The 19,540-nt window shown below is 40.9% G+C and overlaps 1 protein-coding gene across 1 annotated transcript; it reads right to left on the bottom strand.

The window, feature by feature from the left end:
- Window positions 1-4,755: 4,755 nt before the first annotated feature.
- Window positions 4,756-19,272, bottom strand: filip1b (filamin A interacting protein 1b). Its single transcript, XM_030772551.1, has 5 exons — window positions 18,943-19,272; window positions 15,505-15,678; window positions 15,202-15,380; window positions 6,227-9,038; window positions 4,756-4,953 (listed from the first exon to the last, which is right to left on the bottom strand). The coding sequence occupies exons 1-5, from the start codon at window positions 19,270-19,272 to the stop codon at window positions 4,756-4,758; spliced, it is 3,693 nt and encodes a 1,230-aa protein (XP_030628411.1).
- Between the last annotated feature and the right edge of the window lie 268 nt (window positions 19,273-19,540).

Raw genomic sequence — 19,540 nt, 5'->3', positions numbered from 1 at the left:
TGTCAGATCGTTCAGGTACTCTTCGGATCCAGCTCATCAACTACTGGTAGCTAAACGAATTGCAAACTGGCTTGCTCAGTGAACGTAGCTGTAATCTGTTTGGAAAAGCACAGATTTTCAAAATAAAAGCGTATCGCGAAAGCAGTCTGAATATCTGACGAGTTATAAAGTTTACCTCTCTGTGGAGTCATTAAGGTGATGAAGACCGCAACAGAATTTAGATCACGCTTGGCTAAAAAAAAATATCCCATTTATTAGGAGATATTCATCAGCCTAAAACATTGGGAGAGTATAGTGTAAGCGTAGTGATTATCCTATAAATCACATAAGCACATTTTGATCCGGAGGTTGATTTTATGCATACATGTATGTATATGTCTGCATAAGGAAAATTAACTGAAAAACGGGAAGGGTGTTTGTTTGTTTGTTTGTTTGTTTGATCGATTCAGCATCGTACAACATGGCGCTACGGCGATGACTACTAGTGAAGGTGCAGACAGGCGCAAACATGAAGAATGTGCAGGTAATTTTCATAGTTCTGATTAGCTTCCAAGTCCATCTCTTAAACAGCATGTTGTGGTAGCAACTTCCGGTTAAAGTATATATGTATGTGCGAGTGAAGTATGTATTTATGTGCGAGTGGAGTATTCAATTTTGGCCTAAATAGCATCTCATAGTGCAGCACTGTCATGATCCGACTTTACTGATTTACATATTATCCTTTAAAAAGTAATGTCAAATATGTCAGTCTACGTATAGAAAATCAACACAATGAGACACAACAGAAACGGGTGTATAATCCCAAGCAGAACGATTTATTCAGAAGTTTCTCCGCCTAACTTAGTGAGGAATCGTCAAATACACGTGAACACATTTTCATAATTGAGCACTAAGCTAAAAGGAGCCTGTGTTAACTGTGTGAACTAAGATATTGGAACAGTCGGCTGAAGCCCTTAAAAGAAACATGTAATTAACTGAAACCCTCTATGTTACTGGCATGGACTTCAGTGGTGCTTGTTTTAAAAGGTGCTAAAGTCTCTGGATGGCATGGACCTTATTCTAACAGTGCAGCTCAGTTACTCATTCCATGGTCATGCAATTATTTCAAAACACTCAAATCTATGTCTCATACTGATATCACCTAAACACATATGTCCTGTATGTATGAACCAAATGTATTTTGTTTTGGTCATCCATTTTTTCTAAAACACACAACACTTAACTTCTAATACATTGCAAACTTCTTCTTCCTCTTCTTCTTCTTCTTCTTCTTCTTCTTCTTCTAATACTACTACTACTACGACTACTACTACAACTACTAAATATTACAAAATATTACCTTTTAATTTGCTAAGACACACCACATTTAAATTACTTTCAAAATATCTTCTTCATCTTCATTATCTCGTTCTTGTTCTTCTTGTTCTTCTCATTCTTCTTTTTCCGCTCACTGCCTCCATTAACACAAGTTCCTACATTTGTTTGTATTAACTATGTACAATCTATACCCTTCTCTTCCCACTGAACACTTGCTACAGTATCTCTTTGACGTGTCATCACCTTATCCCTTGTCATTTACTACTAAAGCTCTTCATTTATGACCAGTGCATCTGTCTCTCCTTCTGAGGTCATACACACATTAAGTGCATTTACATCTTGTGCATACCCCTGTAACATACATTTAATCCTATAACGTATCTGTCATTTTAAATGTCATCAAAATAGCCGTGTGGAATCAAAAGCGGTACTCCATACAGTGATTCTTGTGATCTGTTCCATGGTGGTGTTGGCTCTGTGGTTGATTGTGTGGCCGGCGCAAGCAGTCGCTGCAGCTCATGGTGCTGTGTGGGCAGGTCACAATACTGGTTCAGTACATCTAAATCAGTTTCAACGAGGTTCAACACTCATGTGGAGCACAACATTTTCTGTGGGGGGGGGGGGGGGGGGGGGGGCGAGGAAGAGAGAAAGAAAGAGAGTTGGCATGGTCTAGCATTTTCACATCATCACTCACCAGTCACCCAGAGAAGACAGTGTAGGCCTTAATAGCCTATGGCTCACTCCATGGAAAATGTCTAGTGTTTTAATCATCCCAAATGTTTTAGAGAAAGTCTAATACCTCTTTATGTGCCTGGCAAACAAAAGTGTGAGTGTATTTTTTCCCCTGCATTGTAAAAAAAATTGTATTTTGGCAAAAAAAAACAAAGATCAGAGGGGAGGTTCTTGATCAATGTTCACAGAAAATCCTGGCATAGATATTGTTTCCTATAAGTTTTAAAGCACTATTTAATTAATGCAATTACATTTTCATTCTAAACATTGAACATCAGCAGTGTCATCAGCAAACAACCAAATCATGTGAGTAGATATCCTAATGCATTTTATACATTTATTGAATATATCAATATATTTTTATGGTGGTCTACATGCCAATGATGAGTGTCAGTGTCTGGTCAAAATGTCTTTTTAAAAGAGCATTTTAATTAGCAGTTTGCAGTGACGAACGTGGCATATGAAATTTAAATCTTTCTCTAATGGATTTCTTTGATTCAGGCCTCTAGTTGTGAGGCTTTGGTCTGCCAAAATCTGAATGGATCCCAAGTGACAGATAAGCGCAAACCGAAATGGTCTGGAATTGTTGTTCCTGAACCCTCACACAACTGCTATCTGGTGTCCAAATGCTCCTCTATGTCCTTTCATGTAAAAGGAACTAACATAACCAAGTGTCTGTAAACCTTTTCTGTTTCATGTGTAAGTAATTCAGGGGTCTGGGCTAGTAAAGTACAGGCACATCTGTTCATTAGGGAAACATTAGGGTCATGCAAATGAGGTTTAGTGCATGTGTTTCATTATATACAGCCTTAACAGCAAGGCTGCCCTGATGATTGTCCTCCCTGTACCCATGACCTATGAACTCTGATCTGTTCCTAAATCCTCTAATGTTCTGATTTTAATCAGATCATAATCAGGTTGTAGATCCAAAGTAATCCCAGAACACTCAGAAATTGTAGGGAACAAAAAACAAAAAATAAATAAATAAAATCAAAACCAATTGGCCATAATCTGAAGGGTGTGATTTCAGAAGGGGTGATTTTTTTTTTCTCTATGTCCAAAGTGTATAGTGACGCCGTTTAGTATCTGCAAGTGTAAAAATAATTTTTGTGTTCAGCAATTAATGTGGATTTAGAGTATAGCTAAAATTATTTTAGAAATACTGAGAGTTAGAGTGGAGCCACGGCTAATGGTATCTCACAGTCGTTTGCTTTTGTTAACCTGATATCATGATGTCACCCAACATAATGTTCGTCCACAAGATGGAGCTAGAATTCTTGCTGAAAATGACAGTTGTCACAGTACGTGAATATAATGTGAGGAATGAAGGAATACAGATGCTTATAACATCATAAAACGATGAGTCAGTTTAACAAGATGCATCAGAATGGACCTCAGTGACTTTAACGTTTCATATGCAATAGACTTGACTGTTTATGATTTGAATTCAAGATAGCTAAGCTGAATTCTGTCCTGTGAACCTCAGTACTTGGTCATATTTTGAGGTTCTTATCTGATTGGGCCAAAAATAAAAAATTTTTTAAAAAAAATTCTGAAATAGGTCATCATCATCTCTACCTATTCCAGCACCTGCTAAATATCATTTTACCTCTCTAATTGTTACACATATAAACTCTGAATAGCCTAAGTGTTCTTTCCTCATTTAGTAGTAAGAGTTACAGCATTGGACCGAAGGTTTAATCTGAAAACTGGAAATGAAATAGTATCGTGGAGAATACCGTATGTTTTTTTCTCAGATTAAAGTCTTCTGAATCTGATTTTGCATTCCTCATTGTTCAGATGAAAAGTTATCACTTTTGATGGGCGTGCTGAGCGTGCCAGTTTACAGCCGAAGCATTTCCTGACGTGGTTGAATGGATTATTTATAAAACATGCCGCGAACCTTACTGATATGCCATTTCAAAACAGGAGCATGGATGTGATGATGCTCATCTCAGTTTATGGAGGTTTCCTGACAAGTGATCACCTAAGTTCTCCACTGATTGCATAATTTTTTTTTATTCAGTCAATATCATTGACAACTTCTGTGTGTATTCTCACATCAATATATTACAGTTACAACTTGCGTTGCATTTACCGGTAAAACATTTTTGTTTATTTATTTTTTATTTCATTTATTTATTTATTGATTTTTTTTTTACAAATGAGCTTTGTGTGTGGAATTGTTCTTATCCAGGTTTTGGCTGGAAACCTCCACAAGAAATATTTATATCAACAAAATAGGAACAGTGTAACAAATTGCAACAGATTGTCAATGGATCAACAGCCAAACCCAGCCAAATGGTTAGTCACATTTATACACAGAGAAAGAAAGAAAGAAAGAAAGAAAGAAAGAAAGAAAGAAAGAAAGAAAGAAAGTTGGAATCAAATGAGTCACAACGTGCAAGGATAAGGCTTCTTGACAGTTAATGTGTAACAGCATCAAACAAATTTGTGCACATGAGAAAAAAAAAAGTCTTTTCAGACCACATATTTACAACACCGTTGCATTTTTGAAAACGGAAGTGGATAGTCATAAATCCGAGTCTCCTCTTTTTACAGCTACATTGTGTGATTTAATATCCTACAGGTGTCTCCATGAGGAGACAATAATCAGTCTTAGATGTGAGTGTTTGTATGTTTTTTGAGAAACATGACAGAGAAGGACCCATATGGAGTTTCCACGGCAGTTTTTACGTGTGTCCCTCAGCACTTCCCACCCCCTGCGGACGCAGAGCTGCAAATGGCCGACTTCCTCAGCTCAATTTTCATGGACTGGCTTTCAGTGCGCGGCTCTATCCTGGACATGGCAGAGATGCCCAGAACTGCTTTCCCTGTTTTCATACCTTTTGACATAGGGATTCGTGTTGCCGCGGTTCGAGATGGCTGCACATCCGACCCGAGCTGTGGAAAGACATGAAGGAAGTGAAGGAAAAAGAAAAACACGGATACTTTTTTTTTCTGTTTTCTTTACAATTATGTTTTACTGCACAGGAGATCGTTTATTGTCATGGTTCATGCAGGTCGATTCAACTGCAACAACTTATAACTGGGTAAATTTGAGGTGCATAACGAGAGTTTAAGATGGCAATCCCTTTTTGTTATGTTGGGGAACAACAGTGGAGAACAATTTTCTTGTCAAAACATTACTTGAGGAACTGAACAGTACAGAGTGACGTGTAATATAGATCAAATGTTGCTCTCACAGATTGTCGATGAACACAGGGGTGGCCATCCTGGGTATTAATTAAAGTGAATGTCAAAGTCACGTATAATAGTTGTTATTCTGAATCTTCAGTTGCTTATTAATTAGGAAAGTGAGGGAAAGTGGCTTGTGACATTTTAAAACAAACTACATCATTTCATTCAATGCATGTTCTTGTCTTTTTCGAGTGAAAATTTCAAAAGGCCGTGATGGCTAAAAACGTCTTGTATTATAATGTTAATATTAAATTATGTGTAAAATATATTTTTGTTCAAGTAATTTGTCAGTGGGGAAAGCTTTGAACTACTGTGATAGAAAATTAGAAAATGAACCACATCTCCGTCAGCTCTGAAGGGGGTATTATTTGTTTTGGTACTTGATTAATTAGAATATCTTTTGATAAACAGGTTAGCCTACTTTACAGTGCTGGCCATACTATTTAGGGGCATCTCAAAACAGGTAGTAATTGGGGGATTGGTCAGTTGGTGCCAGCTGGTTAACACCCAAACATCTGAGATAATCTTTTTCATTTGGTATATGCATGGCAGTCCATTCCAGTGTTAGTATAAGTCACAGATAAGAAAATATGTTCAATTTGCCTATACCTTGAAAGTGAGCTATCTAGGGAGCAGACACCACCTGATATCATTTTGAAACATTTCAGAAGCAACTGAAATATAGAAGACCGAACATCATTATCTTGTTCTTTAGTACGACACAAATCACACAGCAAGTGCTTATCAAATGACTAGTGGAGTTGATCTGAGAGCTAGGGTTGGTAAAGTCTAGAGTTAAAATTAACTTTGTTAATATTCATCTTTATTTGATTAGACTTCATCCTCTGTGATTGTGTATTATTGAATGTAGCTCCTTTTTTTTTTTGGTTTAAGTCACACTTCTAGAAAGGAAAGAGCAAACTGAATGATAATTGCCCATTTACACAGTATATAGAGAGTATCTTCTACAACTCACCACAGACTGAGTTGGTCTGGAAGGAGCTGAGGTGAAGGGGGTAATTGTGATGCTGCTGGTCATCTTGTTGGGTGTAGTTTTGCATTGGGTGGTGGAGGGCTGTTGGGTGGAGCGCAGCACCGCACCTATTGTGGACTCTTTGTTCTCTGTGCTTACACTAAGAGGCCTGACTGTGACTGTGGGGGTACTGCCGACATCCTGTGGCCTTTTGATCTGCGGTCCCAAGTGAATGTGGATCTTGTTGTCTTCCGTGGTGATGATGTTGGAGTTGGGGCTGTATTTTCGCATGGGTGAGGGTACTGTCTGTTTCTCTGGGGTCACCCTGAACACGGCACGGCCCATGGTCATCTCTTGTGGCTCTGGAGAAGCAGATGCCTGAGTCACCGGTGTGGTGCTGACTGTAATGATGGACACTGGAGACACTGGTGAATGAGATCCATCTGGGTAAGAGCTCTTGTTTTTCTCAGGGGACTTGGCCCTGGAAATGGTGGTGATGGTTACTGGAGACTTCTCAGACCTCTCGGGTCCACATGTCTCTTCACTGATCTTGGTCTTGGTTGGTACGGTGGTAGGCTTTGGAACTATAGTGATCCGCGGTTTCTGGAGCCCTAAAGTTGGGATTATTGTAGTGCTTGAGAAGAAGTCTTCAGCACGAGGGCTCGTGATCTCTAAGGTAGCAGTGCTATTTTGATGATCTGGAGTCACTCGAATATGCAGAGGTTGCCCAGGCTTTTGGGACATGGTCAGCTCAGGAGGACGTGGTGATGCCGTACCATTGACCTGATGATTCATCTTTTCGGGGCTGTCTGGTGAGACAGTGACTGAATCTTTTTTCTTCATCCAAGGGATCCACGATTTTCGAATACCAAGCTCTGCAGCTGCAGGTGGATAACGGTCAAGAACTGTTGGCTTCCTGAGGCCTCTCTGTCGTAAGTTATTCATGATGTGATTTTCCTCCAAAACTGATTTCTGAATAAACACAGCAGGTGTCTCTTCTACAGGCTCGCTTGCTGCTGCATCTGTCTGCACAGCTGTAGAGGTCAAAGGAACATCCACCATCCTCCTTCCATTCGTGCCGGGCCGCAAAGCACGGCTGTAGCGTTTTGTGCTCTCCAGCTCTTTTGTGAGGTTGAGCACCTCTTGGCTCATGCTTTTATTTTTGTCTTCTTCTTCAATGAACCTCTGTTGAAGGACAGAGTAGTCCACCTGAAGCTGAGAGAGCTGGTCCTCCTTGTTCATTAGCTCATGAATTTTCTCTTTGAGAGCCTGTACGTCTGCCTGCAAGTCTCTTGTTTTTGCCTCCTCCATCTTACATCGTAATCTCAGCTCCGCTTCTTGGCTTACCGCCTCTCCCTTCTCTATTGCTTTGTTTCTTGCAATCTGACTCTTCATTTCCTCTAGAAGCTGGCACAGGGCGTTGGCCTTGTCCTGCTCTGTCCTGAACTTTTTCTCAAGTAGGTCATATTCATCCTCTGTCTTCATCAAATCACCCTCCACGACCTCTAGCTGCTTCAGACGGTTCTTCAGCCTCTCAATTTCCAGGGTTAGTTCTTTGACTTTGTTGTCCTCATTAGGGAATCTGGCCTTGTCTGAGCTAGCTCTGTTTCTAGAGGAGTCTCTTTCTGCTTCTTCCAACCCATCCATTCTTTTTTGCATCAAATTGACTTTTGTGTTAAGATCTTTGCGCAGTTCCTCTTCACTTGCAAGCTTGGTCTTCAGGTCTTCTTTCTCCTTTGTCAGAGAGGTAACTTTCACTTCCATTTCAGATTTGAGTTTTAGGAGCTTTTTGCTTTCTTCAATCAGCTTCTCTGTGACCTCCATAACCTTGCTTTGTTCAGTCTTAAACATTCTGCTCAAATCTTCACTTTTTTGTTCTTCCTGTTTAATTCTTTCAGCCATGTTCTTTCGTTCATCCACCAGTATGACAGTGAGAGACTTGAGCTTTGTCAAGTCATCCTTTAGGCTACTTTCCACTTTTTCAAGCCTTGACTCTGAACATTCAAGCTCTTTCACACGGTTTTTCAATGTATCAAGCTCACCGGCTAAGTCCTTTGTCAGATTTTTCTCTCTCTCAAGCTTACCATGGAGCTGCACACACTCCGACTTACTGACATTGAAAGCTCCTTCCAGTTTCTCCAGATCAACCATCCTTTTTTGCAGTTTCTCAACCTCCAGTTTCAGCTCTCGGCTGTGGTTTTCCTCATCCTGTAACTTTCTCCTCAGCTCCTTGCATTGATTTTCTGTCTTCGTGATCTCTTCATCCTTGCCTTCCATCTCCAGGACTCTCTTGCGGAGATTCTCAAGCTCAGCCATGAGGCTGGAGTTTCCACATTCGCCCCTGCTGATTTTATCTCTCAGCTCTTGCAGATCCTCTTCAGACTTCTGCAGGACCCTGTTGCTTTCCTCTAGCTCCTCAGTTCTGCGGGTCAGGCCAGCCAGCTTCTGGCGCAGCTGCCTGCTCTGGGACTCTTGGTTTGCAAGCTTGGCAGTCATCTCCTCATGTTCTTGAGCAAATTTGGCTGCCTTATGCTCCAATTCCACCTCCAGCTTTAAGATCTTCTGGCTGTCCTCTTTGGATTTGCTGGCAACAGCTTCCAAACGCTGCTCTCTGTCCTGCAGCTTCTTGCTGAGGTCCTGAATCTTTTGGCTTTGCTGGTCAATTTGCTCTATGTGGAGCTGTCTCTCGTCCACCAGCATTAGAGCAAAGGATTTCAGTTTCACCAGTTCCTGTCGCACTTTCTCTAGTCGTCTGCTGTGGTCTTTGTCTTTCCGTGCTTGGTATGCCTTCTCCTGTTCCAGCAGCCTCTTTAATCTAAAAAAAAGACAGTAGTGTGATATTTCTAATCAAGTTTTCTGTTGATCCGTTATATATATATATATATATATATATATATATATATATATATATACATATATAAAAAAACCCTGACATCCCTTTTAAGAGAAGCTGAATGCATGTGCTGAGCTGACCCTTCATTTAAGCACAATCCAAGAATAAAAAAAAAAACAGAGCATATAATCTACACAAGATTACCACAGCTCACAGAACTTAAAATCCTTCACCCAGAACAAAGGAACAAATGGGAGTATATATACACAGGTAAGTATGAAGAAATGGCCAACAGGTGCAGATGAACTGAATCAAGAGCAGTGTTAACCAGAGAAACAGAACACTGACTGACCAGCAGAAGGTGGAGGTAAGGATGGGGGTGTGACACAAAATGAAGCATTAAAAGAAAAAGTTTATCAATCATCTGTTTATCAGTTGCATTAAAACAAAGTAACATCAATAAAATCACAAAATATCAGCAAAAACTGAATTATAACAACAGGCTTGACTACAGTAAAACAGGTCAGTCAGTCTCCAAATGCAGCCATGCCTCTTGCCACATCTTGATTAACAAGACATATAAAAAGTTAATCTAAGTGTGCGTGTGTGTGTGTGTATGTGTGCGTGCGTGTGTCTAAATAAACAATACATTTTAAACCTTATACTCAGAACTCAAATATTTTTATATTTGAAAGGTATCAGGTTTATTCCTGCAAACAGGATATTTGGATAGCAATCAAACAAATGCGGGTTTTTTTTTCCTGCAAACACTTTCCAATATTTGTAATTACTATCTAAACAACTGGGAACATTGGTTTTATGGTGTGATGACTACAGACAAAGATGCACATTCTAAAGTGCTCAACAAAATTTAATCATGCTGCGTAAATTAATTTATTTGTGGCTGAGTAAAGTAGAAGCATTTGACTGAGGAGAGAATACAGGTAGGGGCCTGAATTACTTGATTCAGTGATTTGCTTCAGCAAGGACTCTGATACCAATAGCTCACATAGCTGCAGAATCATTACTTGACAGACTTGAAGTCCAGTCAAATGCTTGCATAACTGTAAAGCTGTAACTTTGCATGAGATTTCAAGCAAAATATGCCTATAAAGAATGCTCAGGAATGAAATTTTATTTCAAAACACGTTTACAATTATTTTTTACGACATTTACCAATACTTAAACTCATCAAACCTCTTATACCTGTGCCTCTAATACCTAAAGAACCTCAGAAGATTAAAAAAAAAGCCTGAATACATGACTAGTGGCACACATAGTTTATGGTGTTTTTTTGGCATGAAGAAAGTCAGCTGCATTGCAGGTGAATGTTTACACCGACTAAACTCTGCGGGAGTCGTTCTCAGCGATAGCACAACAGGTTTGTTACATATTAAAGGCAGTGGACCACATCAGCATTTCGACATGTGATGTGTTCTGATTAGAGATTGTGTATCGTACTTAATTTTCTTTGTTCTTTCTATCACGGAAAATATTTAGGCTATTTTCCCATGCATACCAGAGGAACACTCACGGATACTTTTGCACTATATTACAAACAAAGACCTTTGTTGTTAGATTGCCCTGTTTGCATTCACTTTACAGCCTCTGAATAGTATCAAACTCACCCTCTAGTAGAGAAGCCATCCAGGTGGGTCCTTGCCTAATGTGCTCTGTGCCTAACAGTAGCCAAGCTGATGAGACTTTCACAGGGTCGGGCAAGGGCCCCTAGTCTCCCTGGAATTAGCCGTCACATTCCAAACATGTCATCAATGAACAATGAAAGGTGAATGTTGTGTTACACTGCATTGCTTCACTAGTGGTGATATCATCCCCCCATATAAGGCACGGGATTGCTCTGCCCTTGTTTGGACTCAAAGGGGGAGGGACTTGAGCCGGGGAAGAGAAACGGATTTTTCATGATCTCTTTCTTCATCTGTTTCATGTTCCTCTCACTTTTCTCTAGGGCTGAAACTAGGATGTTTTCAGAGACAGACTCACCTGTGATCAATACACCAAAACTATTTAAAACACACACACACACACACACACACACACACACACCCTTACACAGGACTTTTAAATCTACCCTTGGCTGGCGTTCAACATGACCCAGTTGTTTCTTTGCTCTCTTGCAGCCAAGTGTTGCCATAGAAACGGGACAACAATGCAAGGGAAAAGTTTTGTTTTGTGTTAACAATGCCACAATGCTTGGCAAATTCTCTGGTATGCTGAAGCCCAGCTTTCAGCAATGCAAGTAGAATCAACAGAACATCATCTACCTATATATATATATATAAAAAAAAACTTTATCCAAACTAATGCAAGTTAGCTAGAATGCCTTCACAAATGGGTTTGAATTGCAACCCATTGAAGAGAGATGCTTTATTTTTATCATAATAATAAATCTACTGAAAAGTGAAGAGAAAATGCAGCTTGCTTTTAAAATATTAATGAATACCACATTCTTTGTTGGTCAAAAGGCTGTTCAAATGCACAGGCTCCTCACATGGTTGGAGAGCAATGGGCAAAGTAGTACAGATGTAGATAAAAGGTAACTCTTTGTCTGCTTGTTTCTCTTGCATGTCTGGATAGCCATAACAGCTGTGGATGAGTGAATACTATGTCTCAAATGACTGAGATGCCATGAGAGTGATGTCACTGTTGACCTGACTCTCAGTCTGAGTCATACGGTTCAGGATGACCTTGGTCTAATCTGGGCCCAACGCAGACTATCCTGCATAATAAACAATAAAAACACACGAAAAGCGTTCAGATCTAAACAAGACTACTGTCTTCTCGCTGCAGCCTGTCTTGATGGATCTTCCTTAAACTGTTGTTACTATCTCATATTGTGAGAGTTCATGTACCCTCAGGTTTTCACGATTTAGCTTCTGTTTACTGTGTGAGAAAAAGTAGCACTCATCCAGCGATCTGGTCACTACAAACATTGTTCGTTTAGAAAAATGCTGTGATGAGCGATGAACAAAACTATTCATAGTCTTGCTGTTAAAAGAGGGTTTTTTTTTTGTTTTTTTTTTAATGTCTGAGCCTTGGCTAGACAGCTGCTTGTGAGTCCCAGTCAGAAGTCTTAACTACTTTGTCATTCCCGAAATAAATCTCTTTGAAAGTATTTTTATTCTTCATTTAAAGAATACAGAGAGGGGGGCACTAAATGCTGAAGGCTGCAGCGACTCTGGAATTGAGGGAAATTAAGAGTATAATGTTCCAGTCAGACCTCACAGAGAGAGATAGAGAGAGGAGGAAAGAGAGGGAGGGAGAGAGAGAGAGAGAGAGAGAGAGAGAGAGAGAGAGAGAGAGAGAGAGTGAGAGAGATAAAATGCCAAAACAATACATCTTATTGTCTGTGCTATGTTTCCCCTAAAATCCCAGGATCCAATCACAGGTGCTCTGGGGATGGCGTGACATCACCTATGCTGCATACTTCAGATTACCCTAGCAGAGAGGAATGTAATCACACGAAGCTGTGAGACCATTTGGAGAGGACTGGACGATATGGGCCAGAGGACTGAAATAGGGAAAGACTAACCTGGATATCAAATATTGTCTTCTGTGGTTCCATGTCGTTTAACCTCCAAACAGAGGAAATAGAACTTACGGAATTCAGAAGATAAATAGAATTCAGAATATAAATAGAATGTTAAAAAAAGACAAAAAAAAATGACAGCGATGTTCTTATAAAGGGTTGTTATGTCTCAAATACACTGATATTGCGAGTAAGTTTAATATGTTGCCAGAACTAATGATAAACAATGCCTTTTTTTTTGTATTTTGTCCCTCTTCTCTCCCAATTTAATCATGACCAATTTCCTCATATTTCTATTCCCTGTCGCTTCCATGAAGCCCATGCCGGAGGGCGTAGGCTACCACGCGTCTCCTCCGCGACACGTGAAGTCCCCAGTTGTTTCTTTACAGCGGACCATGGAGGACTTTTCCAGAAAGCCACAACGCCCATGTTATGGCTTCCCGGGAAAAGTGGCACCCCTCATCAACCCACGGGTGCTGCGACTGGAGCGATGGGGAGACAATCCCCACCCGTGAACGCCGCCGACTATGTTCGTGTGGACGCCCCACCAAGCTGGAAGCATTGCTACTGTTATATGAAATCAGGTTTTTTTTCCAGTGGTGGGCTAGCATCTTTTCCACTGCATCGCCACAGTGCTCAAAGAGTAATCTCTTTGAAATAAGGCAAATACAGTGCTGAGCATGTGTGCAAAAAAAAAACTCTCAATACTGTGAGATTTGAAAACAGGAACCAAATGCACATTTATTATTCTGTGTGTTCCTGGTCCAGACTAGCACTTTTAAATGGTGAAATTAGTGAATATGTGTGAGTTCATGGACTATCATCTTCACGCTATGTCCAACAGACCATAAAACCTCAGGCTGCTCCCTGACTCACAGAGCCAGACATCTAGAATGTTCTATGCCAACATATGCAAGTAGCGAGCATATTTCACATACTAGACACATGTGGACAACAAATGTATTTCCTTGTGGTATCTTTTCAATTACCTGCTCTGAAGGGTCACCTTTAAACGCCGGTATAAAGAAGCACATAGAACCCAATTTGACAATTCTTGTGACTCTCTGTATAGACAGGCAAGTAATTGAAATTTTACTACATTTGAAAAGCAGCTGTCTCGGAGCTTTACACTGAATTAAAAAGGCTCCATGTCAAATCCTTTTCCCTAGAAATAATTAAGTACTGTGGGTGTCTCTGGTATGAGCTAATCGCCGTTTTAATATGCGTGATGGGCAAACATACAGTTTATGACACAAATCTGTGCTGGAAGTTAAGACCTTACATGCCCTCCTGATTTGCAAGAGCTGATGAATGCAACTACATATATTGGATATATTCACTAATCCTTCAATCCAGAATCACACAGAGGCTCCAAACAGTTTTTAGCTGTGGCGAATAGCTTAGAGTTCAGAGAGCATCTATTGAAGTAGGTACTTCCATTTTTGAATATATATCAAAGGCATTTCTTTCCCTCCGGATTTGTTTGCGCTTAGATGACAAGTTCAAAGAATGCATGTCTTATAATGAGTCCGAGGCTCATTGCACCCATGTCCACACCAGAGCACAGCGCTGTCAAAACAGCCCAAGTAGGTTTGGCGTTGCACTAAAGTGCTCAGTGAGGCATGAGGCCTGTGGTTTTCAGAAGCATGTTTGTTTGGAGGAAACCCAGCTGTCTGTAACCATGTGTGTAATATCGGTGCCATTCTTGGCTTGATAGACCACCTCCATAGCGTTGCAGACAGTGGAGTTTGATAATGATCACCTGGTAGGGGTCTTATCTGATGGATGTTGGTGATGTCATTGCTTCTGCCCAGACATGTTTGTCCTTTGAGGCTGGAGAAGAGGCGATGCCTAGGGGTGCACAGGTTTCTGGGATATGCGTGCTTTTCATCGATCGCGGCATGGTTTTACAAGTCACTGAGAATTCCTGTTATCTTGTTTTGCAATGACAAAATTGGTTAAACACATATTTGAAATGATACACCAAAAAAAAAAAATATGTCAGCTACCTAAATCATCACACCTGATACGCCAGTTGTTGTTGTTTTTTTTTCTGTGATATATGAGAAAAACAAACGTGAGCAAATGTGCACATGCCACGTATATGATAAACCGTTTCCCAGCTCTCAATGGATCAGTGATGGTTCTTTGGATGATGTTTCGGTACAAGATCAGGTCAGCTGAAAAGCCGTTTCATCACAGGGCCGCATGTTGTGCCATTTTCACTGAGCTGAATCCATTCATCATTCTTTAGAACACTGATTCTGCTTTGTCCTCATCAGCAGTGCTCTGGGGGCCCCTAACTCTGGCTCTTTCGGACCGTTAAAAGCATCACTTGCTCGGGCATCTTCCACACTACGGCTGTGCTCTTTGAAGCTTCCTTCTGGCTCAGTGTTTCATTGTCCCTTGGCCTTTGTGTGCTATAGTTTCATGCTTATAGAGGGAGCTGCTACAGCATGATCACAGAGAAATCCGCAGCGGGTGACATAATAGACCCTCAACCTCCACAACAGAGAAAAACACTCAAACACATAGATGAAGAGTTACGTAGACACACATACAGACGCAAAATCCTATGCACTCTGCACGTTCTCTCACCTCTCTCTCTCCTGTTCCAGGAGGTTGGTGAAGTCATCGCTTTTGTTCATAAAGTCGACATGTTTCCGTTTTTCGCTCTCCAGCTCAGTTACAGTACGCCTGTGGCATTTCTCAGCCAGGAGCAGCTGTTCCAGCATGCGACGGTAAGTCTCCCTGTGCTTGTCCTCAAGACGGTCAAGCTAAAAGGGTAAAAAAAAAAAAAAAAAAAACGGTCTCAGAGCTATGAAACATTTGTGCTGCAGCCATTGGATTCATACATCATAACTTCACCACCAGTGTGTTACGCAATACCCATCTCCTCACCTCTGCCATGGGTGTTTCGTAAACATCTTCCCCAGTGGTCTGGCCGCCGGTCAGCATGCTGTCTCTCTGCAGGGCCAGCAGCGGCTTTATGGGAGCTGCAGAGCCGTAGTGAGCCTCCAACGTTTCCGGTCGAGTCCGTTCTGACTTCAGCATGTGGATGATGTCTTCCCGTGCCTAAAGATACAAATACACAATGTAGGGATTTATGGGGTTTCCCAGAAAGATTCTGGCTGGTATTCCGAATATAGCACAACAATGATCTGATCTTTTTATACAGATTTGTTTCTAGATAACACATTTGCCACGTTTGAGACACTGCAAAATGATTACCATATACCAAAGTCCCGCTTCTTCAGATACCTACAGGCTCGCAGCTTTGCAAGAGGACTCTATCCTTTTCCCCAGTTACCGCCAAGAGACATGATAGACACGTTTTTGGTTCAACATCCATATGCGAGGGGTAGTGTTTCTTCAATATACGCTGTTATTCATGACAAATGGTTTACCTTCCCTGGTCAAAACAACAACAGCCTGGGAAAAGGATTGAAACCTTGAGCTCCCAGAAGAATCTTGGCAGGGCAGTCTGGAGTGTATCCACACTTTTTTCATTCTGTTTAAGACACTTTCTTATACAATTCAAAACATTACACCATTTACACCTCTCTAATGAAAGACTATCCAAATTACATCCCAGTACTGATCCAAGCTATTTGAGGTGCCACCCAGAGCCCAGCAACAACACTGGGTCACATGTTTTGGACTTGCCCAACTGTGAATATATTTTGGAGTCGTATATTTGAGGCTTTCTCTTTCATATGTGACAAATAATTGCAGTTTGACTACATCCCAGTCTAACGCTATAGCATTTGCCTCACTCATAGCTCAACATCTCATTTTACTACATTGGAAGTCAAAAAAGCCCCCCTCATTTCAACACACTGGGTCAAGGAGGGGTGCTCTCCCTAATTCCTGTAGAAAAACTTAGATATAGCAGAGGGAAGTCTGACGAAAAATGTAAGACCACATGGCTTCCCTTTATGGAATTTGCAAAGAGCTTATCTGTCTAATTCCCTCATGCTTCATCTATCTTCTTATTTATTTTCATTTATTTATCTATTTCTCTTTAGACAATAGTTATCAGGGTGGGGGTGAGTGATATTTAGTTTTGTCAAGAGGGCCCAAGAGCTGTGTCTCTTATGCAGATGTGTAATGTGTTTTAATTGGCATAATGTTTATATGTAGATGTGTCTGCCCTATCTTCACCAAAAGCCATATACAGCCAGGCCTTTATCTCTGAATGACTGAATGTAGGTAAAGCCAGGCCTTTATGCCTGAATGACTGGATATAGGTAAAGCCAGGCCCTTTATGTCTGAATGACTGGATATAAGTACAGTCTACAGGAAGCCCATAAGAGCCTGTCTTTTTCTTAGAAGAAATGCCAGAATTATTTTTTCTTCTGTCTGTTTCACTGTAAATGCATGTTCTGTGTGGTTCAGTTATTCTTACAGAGCACTAGGTCCCATTACCTACCTCGGGTTGCCCCCCTCCCCCCTTCTTTTCTTGATATTGGTATGTCTGACACTCCCTTAATGTTAAAACAAACTATTCATCTATTAATTTAGTTGCCCTTAAAAAATAATAATAATAATAATCTTTATACTCCTTGTTTTGTGGTCCTTAATGCGCCATACAAGGGTTGAATGTGGTTGGGAGGGGAATGATTGTTCTTCTTTTTTGTTTGTGTGGGTGGATTGTTAAAATGTTTCCATTAAAAAGTCATAAATAAAACATTTTTTAAAAAAAGATTCTGGTTGGAAAACTCTTGTGAGGAAAAAAAAGACAGAGAGGTGTCCACGTGCTGTCTCAGTGGGCGGTCAGTGAACTGTGATATTTCACTAGGGGTAAGTAAAGAAATTAAAGTATGTCGTTACTGTACTCAAGTAGTATAAAGGCGGATTTGTACTCCGAGTCTCCACAATATGAGCAACTTTCACTTTCCACCCGATTGCATCTATAAAGAAATTACATACTTTTTACTCCGATACACTGCTATTTACAACTGTCCTATCTTTTTGCATTCTCCACGGTCAGTCATTAGCCATTGGCTTTATTTTTTGTTACAAGTGGTAGCCAACTGAATGCGTGTGGGAATACCAACATTTACAAGGTATTATAAGCATCGCTGCGGTTGGACCTGTCTGATGCAGATGCACACAAACAGGTGTGAGATCATGTGCATCCATGTGCTAAGCTAATAAGCCTAGCTGCAGTTCCTGAATTGGCATGTACTGATCATCGCCAGTGTGATTGCATCAGCTGGCGAATATCAAAGCGGTGTAGTTACCGACAGCTTGCTGCAAGCCGGTCTAGCGCGAAATGTTTAAGAGTGGAAATTTTCCGAGAGGGTAAACTATGTGTGTATACAATACGTTGAGATAACTAGAAGTTATCGGTTTCCCCTTAATTCATAGTGCATTCATTGGTCATTGCTCGCTCACCATTAAAATGAAATATACAACAATTTCGTTGATTTCAGCGTTTAGTGTAGTGTATAAACATGCAAATAGTGCAAGCAAACTGAAGTATAACAGGCCTATCTGAATACTTTTACCACCCCTGTTTTTCATGCACTGTACTTGTTGTGTTCTAAATTTACACCACAAGGGGGAGCTGTAGTCTTTAACATGTCAGGAGGCAGTTAGGTTCCAAAGTAAGCTAGTATTGAAACATTTGTTGGTTCTGTATCCGAACGTCCAGCACCTGGAATGTGTTCGAATTTTGATCATCAGTTTTTTTAATCTTTAATAGTTTGTTATTTTAGTGCATTAGAGATAATGAAACAAATTTAGAGATGCCAGTTATTTCTTATGTTGCCCTCTGAGTCTCTGGGTAGTCTGTCTTGCATCCTGCTTAGACAGGAATACCAGAAGGTATGAGATTCAGGACCAGTAAAGTCAGCAGCATTAGGTGTGTGGACATCTGCCACAAGAAGCACTGCCATCTAGTGGCTGTGCCTTTTGTTGCAGTTTCACTTTCCTATTGTCAGGGTTCATCTGCCCTTGACTTTCGAAAGCAAATGAACAGCCATGTCACATCAGTGTTGAAAGATATACCGGCTTTGATTTAAGTTCATTTAAAGATACGGCCATACAGACTGACACAGAGGGAGTATCACTAGCACAAGCAATTCCTGTAGGCCATCAATAAACTGTGTTCCTTCAAAAAATTAATAAACAGTGGCTCAGCTTTCAGGTCTTGAGGGAGGACCAAGCCCCGGAACCCGTACAAAAGTGAAGTGTGAATGTTCCGTTCACTGAGACTTCTCAATCCAAATACTGGCATTACCAACTAAATGGCACTTAGCCCAAACACCTGCGTTCGATGAACACGTTAAAAAAAAAGAAAAAAGCAAATCCCAGCAGTAAAGCGGCTCTTACCTGAACCTCTCCTTCCATCACTCCCAGCAGACGGAGAAGATCCTCTTGGGAGAGGTCCGTTAATCTGGCCTTTTTCTTGCCACTCTCCGCCGGCTTTTGGGGCCTTTTAACGGTCCCAGAGCCGCCAACGTTTGCATCCTTTTGCGGCCTTTTCACGGTCGCAGACGTGACGTTTGTGTCCTTGCTTTCTTTCTCCTGCTGAACCTTCGTTCTCCTCTTCATGATCTCCTGGCCGCTCCCCTGCTCCTCTTTGTGGAAGCTCTTGACGGGCTGTTTGACCACTAGTTTCCCGCTCTCGGGGCCCTCCATGACACTCGTCCTGGACCTCATTCTCACCTGGGAGACAGGGACGGCAAGGCAATGGCGACGAGTGAAAAGACGAAGAGGACAGGCGAGAGTACTCTTAAAAAAAAAAAAGCCACTAAACTGCACAGAACTGAAATGTGACGCTGCTTATCGGTCAGTAATAACAACGTTAGCTGTGTTCTCGGTTTGGGGCGGTGTGTTGTTTTGATTAAAGCGGTTGTGAATGACCTTTCGGTTCAACATGTTAAGTCGCGTGTCAAGATATGAGGTTATGGAGGTGAAATATTTCATA

Source organism: Chanos chanos, chromosome 4 (genome assembly GCF_902362185.1).
Source record: "Chanos chanos chromosome 4, fChaCha1.1, whole genome shotgun sequence".
NCBI classification, from domain to species: domain Eukaryota; kingdom Metazoa; phylum Chordata; class Actinopteri; order Gonorynchiformes; family Chanidae; genus Chanos; species Chanos chanos.
The sequence above is the reverse complement of the archived record's forward strand: the minus strand, read 5'-3'. Positions and strand labels throughout refer to the sequence as shown.